We start from the raw sequence: 14,501 nt of genomic DNA, 5'->3' as shown, positions 1-14,501 counted from the left end.
CTCACTCGTTAGACCAATCTGGCCACCCAGCATCTTTAAAAGTACATTCCACAGAGAATCCTTAAAGTCTGCCAACTCACCGGACTCCCAGAAAATATGTTCCCAATTGCCTCTTTCTTCCCCTTCTCACTGCCAACATTTGCTGTCTGACTGAGGAAAATTCTCTGGAGTCTTCTCGGAGTATAAAAATATCTATGTAAACATCTTCAGGCAAAAATATTCTAAATCTTCTCGATTTTGTTGCCTATTTGGGAGACAAACATATATCCTCCCATTGTTTCTTTGTGACTTGCTTATCCAGTCTCTCTTCCCAATCCTGTCGTAACCTCCGCTGATTAATTCTTATAGTCATCATACAATATTTTATACACTGTACTAATTATTCCTTTTTTAATGGCAGCTTCTGTTTTAGATTTTATTAAAAACTCTGCCAGTGCTGATCTTTTGTTTACAACTCTCCTGTTTTTCTCTTTGCCTGTACTCAGATATCAATCTCTAATAAGGAAGGCAATCTCTAACCTGCAGTCCAAATAAATTCTTGGTGTCTTCTCATTCTATCATCTTTCCCTCTCTAGTTATTTGCTCCCAGTACCTTGGTTACTTTGCCAGTTTTCTCCAATAAATTCTAGCCCCTTCTTGCCTATTGTCTGTATCCCTAATTGCAGTCAGAATCTTGTTTTTCCATTCCCGTGTTGGTTTAGTTCTTAGAATACTTTCTGCTACTTTATGGATATAATATTCTGTATGATTATTGTTATTCTCCTTTAAGGCCTGCATCCAAAATCCCAGTCTCTCCTTGTTTCTTGAGCTTACCTCCCTGTTTAATCATCATCCCTTTCCACTTCGAATTATACTTTTCTGTTTGTGCTGTGTACACAAGTCTTGACTGTGAAGCTCTGAAATACCCCTTCAGATGTGGTAATCCCAATCCACCCTGTTCTACTGGAAGTATCAGTTTATCCCACTTGACTCTTACCGTCTTCCCTCCCAGATAAAGTCCTTCAGCTCTATCATTTGCTACCCACAACTTCTCTGGTTGATAAAAATATGCCTGACGTGTATAAGACTAAAGGGACTAAAAGCATTTTAACTGCTTGTATCTTACTGTCAATATCCATATAACAAAGCTTCCATTTTTCTCAGTTTTTGTATTATCTTTTGTTTAGTGTCTTCCTAGATATCTTTAGCTGTCACACTGTAATAATTTTTAATCCATTCTGTGTGGAGTCTGCATGTCCTCCCCGCGGTTGGGTGGGCATTCGAAAGACATGCGTAAATGGGCGTGCCTTTGTTGAAGGTTGAACGTCGAGCTGGCACCTCGGCGTTCGTGAAAATCTGCTGCCAATCATTAGCGGACCGGAGTTCCGCTGTGGCGACCCCTAACCAGGAAAAGCCGAAAGACAACAACAACAACTTCTAAATACTTCATTTTATCACATCCCCATAAATGTGGGTATTTTGAAGCAGTACATTTGTGGGTACATATTTTACCGCTGTTTGTTTTAGCTTCATTAATTTCGTATCCTGAAAAGATCTGAAACTCTCAAAATGTTCCACAACACTTTAATGTCTTTTTCTGGTTTTGTCATGTATAAAATAATTTCAGCTACAAATAAAGCCAGCTCTTCTTGACTACCATATCAATTATATCCTTGAATTTCTAAGTCCCTTATTTTCTTTGCCAGTGGTTCTAAATATAATGCAAGTAATAAAGGGGAACCACTGCCTGGTTCCTCTGCTCAAGCAGAAATTATCACAGACGACCCCACCCACTTCAATTTTTGCCTCCGAGTCTTCATGTATCCTTCTAATCAACCTTATAATTACCATATACAAATATTGGTTGAAATCAGGTCACTGCTCCTAGTGTGCAGTTATCTGCAAACCTGGTCAGTCAGAGGCCATTGATATTGGTTTTGACTTCGAGGATGTAAATGCCAAAAAGGAGCAAACCCAGCACAGGGTTCTGAGGGACTCCACTAGTGACCAGCCTCTTTGTGGAGGTGGCATTTTCTATCCTAACTTCCTGTGTCCTATATGAGAGCCAGCAGGCTGTCTAGAATGTAACATAGGTGTATCCCTGCATCAGTGAGTTTGCTTACAATGTCTGAGTAGGGTACTGTACTAAATGCCTTAGCCAGGTCAAGGTAGGCAGTGTGTACCATTTTGTCCTCATCCATAGCCTTGGTGACCTTCTCAAAGACGTCCACCAGATTGAGTAGGCATGGGCAGCCCTTGATAAAACCAAACTGGGTTGGATGCAGTGTTTGAAGGTTTTCTGTGTCCTTTTTAATCATTTCCATGGCTTTGCATATGAGACTAGTCAGACTAAAGGGTCTGTAGTTTCAGGGATCAATTGATAACCCACCCTTGTGTGGACTGATGACCATTGCAGTTCTCTTCATATGGCACAAAACTTGTTTGCGACGTATAGTTGACCTATCAGGACCAGTGGAGTCACTGTTTTAAGTTTCAGTCTGTTTGACAGGCATCCTGGGGTATTGTTGGGGCCCATCAATATAGTGTTTTGTCCTTTGAGAGAACATCTAGGATCTCGTATAGTGGATCAGCCATATTTGATGTTCCATAAAGACAAGGTTTCTTTAAGAACAAATCCTTCATTTAGGCCTGTAGTGGTAACAAAAGTTTACCTTAAGTCAAGCCATCCATCTCCCTGCCTTCTTTACAGAAACTAAAAATAATGAAGAAAGGATTCTTTATTATTTGATTATGTACAGACAACTCTGGTGTTCTCTGTAAAGCTGAACCCTCCAAGAAAGCTGGATAACTGTTTATTTCCTACAAAGGTACGAAATAAGGGCAACCCATGGCAAAACAGACTATTTCCAGATGGTTGTCTGTTGCTATTATTTTTGTTATTCACTGCATAATGAATACTTCTAGATGGGTCAAGGCTCATTGTACCAGGGTCTTGGCTTTTTTGCGGCTTTTTGGAATAGGGTGGACTTTAGAGGCATTCTGGAGGCAGCTAATTAGTCCTCTGTACATTCTTCTACAAAGCATTATAGACTAGATTCCTTTTCTCAAGTTATCTGTGGTATGATTTCAGGTGTTGTCACTAGGAGTAATATATAATTATTGACTATGGGATGGGTAAAGCCAATCTAATACTAAATTGGATAGGTTAATTCAAGCACAAAAGGAAAATTGACTGGGCTTAAAATGGTGCATAAGGGCAGCTAGCCTAGTGCTTACCTGTGGAAGAATCAAAAAAGGCATGGGTTATTTTCCTGTTTCTACCCGAGTTTCTAGCTGACATCCTAGCTGTGGGAGATAACTTTGGAGCCGATGAGTGAATGTTCATACTTCCCTAGAAATTTTGGTGGAAGACAGATGACTGCCTATACCTAAATCCATCTTGAAGCACTGATCTTACTATTTAAGTATCTGCAGCTATGGCAAGCTTCTTTACACAACTGTGCTATTTCGGGTTTTTAGAAATTATTTATGTACTTGTGGAAGTAGCATTGCTTATTTATTTTAAATCTTGCTTTCTATTCTTGAAGACCAGTTGTTCTTTTTGATTTTATTTATCTGCTGTTGTTTACTACTTCTGTGTACTTAACAAAGGTACCTCATTTTCAGACTTATGTTTAAGAATACATAAACTATAAAAAGATGTTAGATTCAGAGGATATAAAAATGGTACATGTGTGACACGTAGGCAGCCACTAGCATATTTGTGTTACTTGAATACGTTAAATGCCATTCAACGTTTTGATAAGTGAACGTATGTTACAAGAGTGAAGCAGATGCAATATATTTACAGTTAAAGTGCAACATGTCTGGCAAACTTAAGTGACAGCAGCTGTAAAACAGGTATCACCTCTTGCTTTTGCAAGTGAGAGTATGTCATTTCTTATTGAAATACTTGCAGTAATAGTAATGTCGAGTAGCTTTTAAAACACTTTATTTATCTTTAATTAGATGGTGATCCCAGGAGATGCAGAAGAAATGGCAGAGTTCAAGAAAAAGACATTAGCTATGTCACAGTACGTTTTAGATGTGACCCTACCCAGTGCTCATGTCTTTTTGCCCAGCAAGGAGTTCTATGAGAGTATTTACAACAGGTATTGTTGTCTCATTAACTGAAAAGCAGGTCCTTCTTATAGAGAAAGGGCAAGTTTAAGTGCTACTTGGTTAACAAATGTCTAGTGATGAAGCTTTTTAACAGCTAAGAAAAACATTAATAGTATCTGTCATGGCTATGGCAAGTTCCCTTACACAACTGTACTTTTTCTGTATGGATACATTGACTAATTTCCTAGGGTAATAAAAGACTTACAGGGCTTTTGTGATGCTTTACGTAGGCTCTCAGAAGTTATTTAGGCAACATGTAGTAAACACCTATGAACAAATCTTTTGTAGCATTGGTAGTAAAGCATGGCTCTTTTATATGTTTTCTGTCATTGTTGTATTTTCTTTAAATGGCATCTGGTTCTTCATATGCTGGGTGGACACTCGACTGTTTGTCATTGCATGGACTCAGTATTGTATGGAGTTGCCCTTCCAGCATCACTTCTGGAGAGTAGTAATCAGATTGCAGCAATCTTTTCTATTGTATGCTAGATAACCTTATGTTCTTCAGGTGAACAAGGACCAAGCACTTAAATCCTCAGGATGCATTTGTGGGTCTTGCAGGAGGCTTACCACTGTCCACTGAGGGCACAGAATCACCAAGTTCCATTTTTTTTTGTGCCTTCAGTCTTCATTCCCGTTCTAGAGTATAATAGTAAACGTATATGCTGGAGGATAGGTGTGCATGCTTGAGAGCATTATTCAGTGCTTAGGAATGATGCCATATTCACCACTTAAATATGATGCCAGTACTAGGTACTGTATATAGGCTTTTCACTTCACACATACTACAGCTGGCATGTTTTTCCCCATCGCATGTTCTGCAAGCATCTTGTTTGTTGTCAAGTGGAATGTAGCCCTTTGTGTCCTACACAGGATGAATGCAGGAGTTGAGCATCAAACATAGCTGACCATGAGTGGATGGCTGTCCCTGTGCTAGAGAATGATGGGAACAATGTGTCTTCTTGATCTGCCAGCTGTTGTACTGAAGGTCATTTCTGTGGAGAAGCTCTCAGATTTGCGAAGTATATTCTGTATTTGCTATCCTTTGCTTTTTCTTCCTTTCAGAAATGCCTTGGTTTTTATGCTAGAGCAGTCCTTGTCCATCTGTACACCACAAACACATAATCAAGTCGTCATGTCTACATCTTGTAAATGTACAGATTCATGAACTTCAGCAGCCATGGCACATAATTTCTATTATTAATCCCTTTCCTGATTGACTTCTGTTCTCAGGAGATATTCTGATTAATACTTCTGTGTTACCTCTTCATCCAAAATGGACGTGAGACTTCAGCAAATGTCAAGCTTTCCCTAGGCAGACAGTCAGACTGTGTTTAGGTTTGGTAGAATTTATTTTCTGCCACTTTGATTTTGTTTGAGCAAATCATGGTGTTAACTAGAATGTAAGGAAACCTAGGATAGGATGTGAGTATCCTCAACGTATGTAGAAGAGAGTAAGGCAACCCTTGATAGCATGAAATGCCTCGAATAAGTAGTAGTGAGAGCTTTCTGCAATGGGAGAAATATTTATTGAGTTACTGACAGCATGCAAATACATGGCAAGGAAAATCAAAAAGTGTTCATAGTTATTGAGCTTCCTGGAAATTGCCATCACTGTAATTTGCAGTAAGATGATGACCAAACAAAGTCTAATATGTAGTCAGTTTAAAGTTGTACATCTGATTTCCATTGCATTAATGCATGTAGATGCGCAGCTGTTAAGAACCTTACATACTTCATGGACAGTGCATGTTCTACAGAAAGCACAGATTTTCCTTTGCTGTATGTGCAAATTGTCAAGTAAAGGAAATGAAATATTATCCTTTGAGTATGCATGCTCCAACAGACCTTTCGTGATTCAAAGAGGGTGCCTTTATGTAAACTAAGTACAGCAAGGAAACATGTTATGCTTGTGTGGTTGTAAAAAAAGTAATGTTTGTTTTAACAAATTTAAAACCAGAGAAGATGCTATTTATTTTATTTAATAATTTGTGTTTGTTTATGTTTACTGGGCAGTTCACTGATGATCTTGTCCATTTGCAGGCGCAGCCCAGGTGAGTATATAGGACAAGATAAGTAGTTTTACAGTAAAAAGGTAGCAGGTAAGCAAATAGGAAGGTTATGTAAAAATCAGACATGATAAAAGCAATACAGAGTTAAGTATAGAAACATCACAGACAACCAAATACAGAAGGTATTTACGAAGTATATAAGATTAGATACTTATAAATATTGCCCATATAGGCAGGATGTTTGATTACATACATGTGATAAAATGTAGGGGAATATAGTTAGTGAGAAGTCTCCTCATAGGGAGAAAAGTGAATGAGAAGAGCTAGATTGAGGAAGGAAAGGAGATTAAGGAGAGGAAGAAAGGACTGTGAACAAGGTAAGATGATGAACAGCCTAAGAGGGGATATGGCAAGTGTAGTATTATTAAAGGGAAAATGACAACGTTTGTGATGTATCTGATTTGAGGGTATCTGCATTGTGCTTGGATGAAGAGATCTTCTTTGAGTTGGTGTCTGAATTCTGTGTAGTATTGGAGGTCTTTCTGTGTAACCAGAGGTGAGTCCCATAGTTTTGTAGCCAGAACAGAGAATATATGGTCTGTGCAGTAGAGTTTTGACTTTTGAGCTTATGGTGTTGAGGTTAGATTATGTGAGTTTTCTTTGCTTATATGAAAGGTTTTAGTGAAAAGGTAATCTGTGAGTAGCGAGGATGTTTCTGGAGATAGGGTTTTGTGAAGTAGTGAGCTTAGATGGTGAATTTTTAAATCAGTTTTCTGTTAAGAAAGAAATTGTGCTTTGGGTATTCTGGAAGCAATTGTTTTGTCTTGGAAATCTATGTTTCTTGTCTTAGTAGCACATACTCTTCTAATTTTACCTTTTTATGTCATCTGTGCTTGTTATGCAGTGCCTTTATCATGTATGAAAAGCACTACCTTGTATTCACATTTTCCTGTTGTGAAATGTTCATGTTTTTGATTGTCCCATGTCCTTTCATCCCTGGAATTATGAATGGTATAGGGTAGTGTAGCAGATGACTTCTGACATCCTGTTACACTACTCTGACACTAAAGTCCAGCTCCAAGCAGGGGGTGGCATTTTCCCTGTATTACCTATCTTTGCACAGTTGGGACAGGATATAGAATACATATGCAGTGTTAGTACAAAGTGCTTGCAGTGAGATCCTATAGCATTATCCTCATTACCCATTTTTTGCATCCCCAACCACTGTCAAGTCCACTGAGCAATCTACAAGTTCACCTGAAGCTGACCCTCACTACAGCAATGCCTGTATGTTGGACACAGGAATGCACATCTTGCTGGTGAAAAGGATGGGTTACATTGGGAGGTTGGCTTAATGGCTAAGGTGTTTGCCTTACAAACACAAGGTGCAGGGTTTGAGTCTCACAAGGGATAATTGGCTAAGCTTAAAATGGCTCACAAGGGCAGTTAGCTTAGTACTAAACTATGAACATCTATGAACTATGAACATCTAACCTTCCAAACAACAGATAGAGCAAACAGTGGGTCATCACTACTGGAGCACAAATTGAGGTATGTGTCTTCCCCACTGTAAAACAGGGAAGGTACAAGAAACACAGTATCCTGCATAAGTGTGGCCTTTGTCAGCCCCCACCCAATAGTTTCTGTTGACCTGCATTATGGCTCCAGCTGTATGTGGCACCTAGGACTCCTGGCAGTTGTGCTTACCACCATGTACTGTATGCAGTACCAGTTCTGTGTTACAGGTGGAGCTGTTACAGTACTACAGTGGTCCATAGATTCTAATGATCTACTCTTCTTTTTTTTTTCCATAATAAATCTTTATTGTTATATTATTTTCAAACACAAGTAAGATCAAAAATAACATATATTCACAAATCAAACATTAATATCACTAATAACCACACTCTATATACAATATTTACAAGAATGCTTCCATGTAATACATTTAAATATAAAAAAGCATAAGAGTAAATGCAAGTAATAGACAGTTGATTACTAAATTCTCTCCACACACATAAATAATTTATTAATATTTCCAAGTTGAAAATACTATGCTAGTATAATATTAAAAATCTGTTCCCAAATTTTTGGATTATTAACATTTTTATTTTGTGGGTTTAATAGTAATTTATGAGCCAATATATGTTTTGTTGCTAGAACTCTAAAGTTCTGCCATGAAGTTTTAGATGGGTCTAACCAATTTGAAGCTATATAAAGCTTCATTAATAGAAAAATATTAATATATATAATAATTTGTGATTTAGGGATCTCTTTCGGGGGGAATATGCAGAATCATAAATTTCCATGATAACGTTGTACTTTGGGTAACCCACCTTCTGAAGCTGACTCTTAAGGGAATTCCAAAGTTTGAAAATACATTTACAACTCCAGAACATATGAAGAAGATCAGCTGGTTGATTCTTACAATATGGACAAGTTGGTGAATTTTTGGGATTAAATTTATGCAGGGTAAGGCGTGTATAATATGCATTGTTCCAAATCATCAACTGGGTATATATTAATTTTTGAAGAGAAGTAGATTTGATGGTCAAGTCAATTGCTTTTAACATATTACTTCTATCTGTCAGTAAAATTTTCTCTCCCCAGTAGTTTGATGATAAAATTTTATCATGAAATTGAAATTCTTTAATTAATTGATTTGCTGTTGTGATATATTTAAGATCCTGTTGGAGAGCTTGCCACAACAAAGAGCATCTATTAATAGCCTCTTCTTCCAGTTTAAAACTTTTAAAATAGCTTATAGTGAGTTCTCTAATTTGTCTCAGAATAACCAGATACTTTTTAGGTAAGTTAAGTTCTTGTCTTATTTGGTTGGCCGAACTGTCAAGATGTTCATATATATCAATCAAAGTTAGATTAACTATCAATGGAAACTTGTTGAGATCAATTAGTTGATTATTCAATTTTAAATTAGGATTCTTATGAAAGGGTTAAAAAAACATCATATGTTGAACCAAATCTAATGAATGAAATAAGTTATGTAAAGAAAATATGTTCGTTTTGATGTGTTCAATAATCCCATAGAATTTCAACGTATTCTTACCTAAAAAAGTATTGCTTTAGGATTGATATTTAACTTTAGAATATATTTATAATTCAGAACTACCCAAAGTGGTGTCCACTTAGTATTATTTATATCATAATTGGCAATTCTTAAAATTCTATTAGAATTTACAATTAAATAATACATTTCAAAATTAGGTAATTCCAGTCCTCCTCTATTTTTTGGGGTCATTAATTTATCATAAGATATCCTGGTTTTATTTGGTTCCCAAATGAATTTAGCTAATTCTTTATGAATCTTTTTAAAAAACGTCTTCAAAAGTAATAAATTGGCTGGCCTAAAAATATACAATAATCGTGGTAATATGTTCATTTTGATAATTGAAACTTTTGCTAACATTGGCAGTCGTAAATTTTTCCATCTCCCAAAATCCGAAATTATTTGTTCCCAGATTGCTTTAATATTATTATTGTAAAAGTCTTTATTATCTGTAGAGAACTCAATACCTAGATATTTAATATTTTCTTTAAATGATACCTGTCCCACTAAGGGCAATAATGAAAAGGGTTTAGGTGTCTTTAAAGGGAAGATAGTGTTTTTTCAAGTTAATTTTATAATTAGAGACTTTTGAGAACTCATTAACAGCCTTCAATAATTTTTCAGTATCTGATAATGGAGATGCACAATAAATGCTAAGATCGTCAGCAAAAGCTGCCATTAATATTTTAGTTCTATAAATTATTGGGACATTATGATAAACATTTTGTTTAATATATAAAAACAATGGTTCAAGATAGATATTAAATAATAAAGGGGACAAAGGGCAACCCTGGCGTGTTCCATTCTTAATCTGTATTCTTTTAGAGAAGTTTTTATTAATATACAATGTACTATAGGGATTACTATATAATATTTGTAACATTTGGACAAACTCGTGATATATTAAAATATGGTAAAAGATCAAACAAGAAATTTGTATCAACCCTATCAAAGGCTTTCTGGGCATCAATTATAAGGGCATAAATATTTAAATTATTTTGCTTAGCATGCTCTAACATAGTATGTAATGTGAGTGTATTATCACTGGTTTGTCTACCTGCCATAAAACCAGTCTGTTCTTTGGAAATGATATGAGTCATGATTCTCTTCAGTCTAGATGCTATAATAGAGGTTAGAATTTTCATGTCTACATTTATTAATGATATCGGTCTATAATTATCCGGATTTTGAGGATCTGAATTGGCTTTATGTATAAAAATAGTTTTTGAGGCGTTAAGATGTGGATCATTAATTTTATTCCTAATTATGTAGTTAAACACAACTGAAAGTATCTTACCGAAAATATCTGCAAACTTTTTATAAAATTCCATTGTCAAGCCATCAGGACCTGGTGATTTATGTGATTTCATATGCTGAATTACATATACTATTTCTTCTTCAGATATCGGTTTAACCAAGTCATTTTGAATGTCCTTTCCTATTGTTGGAAACTTAATTGAATGTAGAAATTGTTCATAATTCCTGTTGGGGTCATATCCTTTTGTCCAGCATAAATATTAGTGTATATTTTCTCAAAGATATTAAGAACATCCTCAGTTTTAGAATATATTTTATTATTAAATTGTATTTCCGAAATCTGCACGGTTGGTTTCGTTTGATTAATGATCCTAGCTAACGCTCTCGATGGTGTTTGAACATGATTGGCATACCTCACTAACGTCTTGTATTCTTGACATGTTAATCTACTATTCTGAAGTAAAAAGAGATCCTTTTGACATTTAATCAGTTCCTTCTCTGTTTGCTCATGAAAATCCCTAATCAGTTCTTGATCAAGTAATTTAATTTTTATTTCTAAAGTTTGAATATCTTTGTTTAATATCTTTTTATAATAAGATGCTTTTTGCAAAAGTGTCCCTCTTATTTGAGCTTTAACTGTTGCCCATTCAATATCTGGGGCAAATTGTTGTTTCCTAAACCAATCAATAAGTCTTTCAGGTACTTTGTAATTTCCAGTATTATATCCTCCTTATTCAATAAATTTGGATTAAGAGACCAATTATAACCTCTTTGTCTCAAAGTATCCTTTACCCCCTTAGTAAAACTCAATGAAATTTTAGAATGGTCTGATATATAACGGGCATGTACAATAACTGTAGGTTCTAGATTGATCAATACTCTTGATATGAGGAAGAAATCAATTCTGGACCACATTTTGTGACATGGGGAATAAAAGGTAAAATTGCTTGTACTATTATCGTTATTCAGATAGTGAAATGGATCATATAATTGAAAGTCTTCTTTAAGATCATTCACTAATGATCTACTCTTCTACTCTTTTATTTTTGGTTTGTTCACTGCCATTGTAAAAATCTTAAATACTGTGGGACTGATTCCCAGTTTGGAATCACATATAGGGTTGTGCTAGTCTAATTAGCCTAGTCAGTTGGAAGACTGCCATAACTATAGCTTACAGACTCTGGAAATTGCATAACTGATAGGGGATAGTGCACTACTCCACATGGTTACCATTTTGGAATTTGGCCCATGTCTTTGATTGCACAGTGTGTTTTCATCATTGTGTAATTAAAAGCTGTCCTATGTTTGTGCAGCTCCTGCACTTATAATCATTAATTATTTTTTTATTCAAACTTATTTTTACATTTTACCAAAGGTGTGATATGTACACATATTATTTCTATGTAAATTTAAACATTTCTTACTGTCTCACAAAATATCTTGCTGCTTAACCAAACATGCTTTTGGGCAGTGGAGTGTAATTCACTGTGTAGGTTTTTGTGCAGACACACTGCATGCTACCTGCTCAAGTATCCTTCTGCAAGATTAACTCTTAATCCATAAGAGCCATGGATTCTAATTGTGAACTTGTTAATTATATGACTGCAGCATTGACCATTTTGCTAAAGTGATATTTGGTTATTCTTACAGTTAGTTTCTTTATCTGCTAAAAGTAATCTAAGGTGTTTTTAATGCTAACTTGTCAGTAACCTCATTAGTAGCCCTTAATTTTAGTGTCATAAAAAGTCTATTTTATAATTTTAATTTGTTTTGAAAAGACTTGGTAAGACCTTTTTAACATTGCATTAGCCACAATGACAGTACCAAGCTCTGTTACTAAACACCTTGATCTGATGTCTGTTTTATGGCTTCATGTGGAACTAGCCAACTGTTGCTTGTCTTGTCTCTCATTAAAGACGAACAGGCGGGGTAGTTCATGTATATGCTTTATTACAAAGAAACACATCAGAATGGATAGCCGCAGTACAAAATATAAGCAGCATGATTAACTGACAGATACATACATGTTTACATCTCAACAGCTAACTACAAAATGGCAGTCAGGCTCCCACTTGCTAAGTATTTATACAATTGTGCAAGCCCCTAGAAAGCTTCTTAAAGGTGTATGTACATATTGATCTACATCCTTCCTCTTTAATGAATTGCCCACAATATAATGACATTTGAAAAGAAACATGCAGTTGTACAGTCGATAAGAAATAAACACGATGTTCATGTCCAAGTTGCCGTGTATCTGGAACATGGTCGGGAAATGTGACAGATCTAGTGATATAGCAGTAGGAACTGGGTTTAGCAACAGGGACAGTCATCGGTGAACAACTTGCTTCAGGAGTTTAGGGATTCATCTCAGGAACAGGGATATTTACTGTAACGTCCTCTGGAACTAGAACGCTGGATAGCTCACTCTGCGATATAGAGTCCTTCTCGCAGGTATGATAACTGCTATACAGGCTCAGACACCAGTACCAAATGTTTCCGATTCTCTATAAATTCTCCTCCTTGCGATTCCACAATGTACAAGTTCTGCTGTGGACATACACTTTTCACGACACCAATCCAATCAAAACCTTTGGATGTTTGCATCTTCATTGTCTCCCCTTCTCATAATGTATTGAGCAGTTTGCTGGACTTCTCATAATAGGACTTCTGAGCTAAGTGCATCTTTAACAGATGGGCTTTCACTGATCTGTTGTTCTTGACACATGGAACCAATAATGAATTGCTAATTGGTAGTGTGGATGTTCATGTCTCATTGTTGCAGTCATCACCTGTGGGTTATCCCTGCTGTGGTAGCCCTCAGCCAGTCCGAATACCAGAGTCATTGTTTTTCTGCATCGGCTGTTGTCACTTGTTGACTGCCGTCAGGTCATCGGTGCTGTAAACCAAGGCAGCCGATGCCATTACACCAGTCTTTCTTACCGTGGAGCCCGTAGCAGAAGCAGTTCGCAAGTGTGCCAGTCAGTCGCTACCAGAGTTTGAATTACAGCTGAAAACGTAAAGCTAAGTACCCCGTTGAGGATCTTTTTTTCTTGTACTAACCGATGTCTGAAAAAATTAACAATTGTCTTGCCTGTGAAAAGCAGATTCAACACTGAGACTTCTATTCATACTGCGTCACTAGTTTAGGCCCAGACCACGACGTCCCCTGTTGCCGGTTCGGTGCCCTGTTTAACTCAAGAACCATTTGTTGTAGAGCTCTTATTGTAGACAGGTATTTTTGTTTTCCATCTTCGCATTCTGAAATGGCATCTGTCAGCCATCAATCTGTAAACATTCTGAAAAAACATAGAGATAAAGATAGAGACAAACCACACAAAGTTAAGCCTCCTGACGACTCTACCGCTAAGCAGGTTGTCAGTTCTCTGGAATTCAGTGAGGTGCCTTTGCAGCCCCTGATGCCCGATATGATATCTACCCAGACCTCTACCGAGACCCTTTTGGAGTCCGGTATGCTGCAGAAATCTTTGTCTTCCGAGCCTTTGGTTGTCTCTGCCTCAGTTGGGTCCAGAGCCGCGATGCAGGCACCAGCTTCAGAGGAGGCCTTTCACACTACCGAATCTAGACAAAAACTGACGTCTTCTCATCTGACTACCATTTCTCTCAGACTGATGGATACTCTTAGGCCTAGAAGTAAGACCACTTCTAGAAAATCTACTTCTAGCCACCATCTTACTCCTGCTCTACCACCCCAAGCCCAAATGTTTAAAATGGTGGAGGATCTTATCTCCCTTATCAGGGGTAGTCAGGCCACAACTTCTAAAAGAAAGAGACCCTTCTCCTGAAATACTGACAGAACAGGATTCTGAGGAATCGGATTATTCAGATTTTGAAGAGGAACAATAACCTCTGACTGCTTATGACGATTCAGATGCAGAGGAATCCATTCCTTCTAACTCCCCACCAGAAGACCTTTCCTTTAGGGAAATCCTTCACACCCTCAAGGAACATTTCCACTGGGAATCCCAGGACTTCCCTCAGTCTAAGAAAAGACTAAGAGACTTTCTAGACCTGCCCCAGCACAGACCCTTGCCATCCCTCCTATC

General features: G+C 36.9%; 1 protein-coding gene across 1 annotated transcript in view; it reads left to right on the top strand.

Annotated features, from left to right (window-relative positions):
- The window catches only part of ATG2A (autophagy related 2A), a 2,853,001-nt gene that overhangs the window by 1,518,738 nt on the left and 1,319,762 nt on the right, over nt 1-14,501 (top strand). Inside the window, exon 18 of the mRNA XM_044075772.1 lies at nt 3,949-4,091. Within this exon, the coding sequence (XP_043931707.1) occupies nt 3,949-4,091 (143 nt within the window). The remainder of the gene's footprint in view (nt 1-3,948; nt 4,092-14,501) is intronic.

This window comes from Protopterus annectens, chromosome 6.part1, assembly GCF_019279795.1.
Source record: "Protopterus annectens isolate FY-2018-M chromosome 6.part1, PAN1.0, whole genome shotgun sequence".
Taxonomy (NCBI): domain Eukaryota; kingdom Metazoa; phylum Chordata; order Ceratodontiformes; family Protopteridae; genus Protopterus; species Protopterus annectens.
The sequence above is the reverse complement of the archived record's forward strand: the minus strand, read 5'-3'. Positions and strand labels throughout refer to the sequence as shown.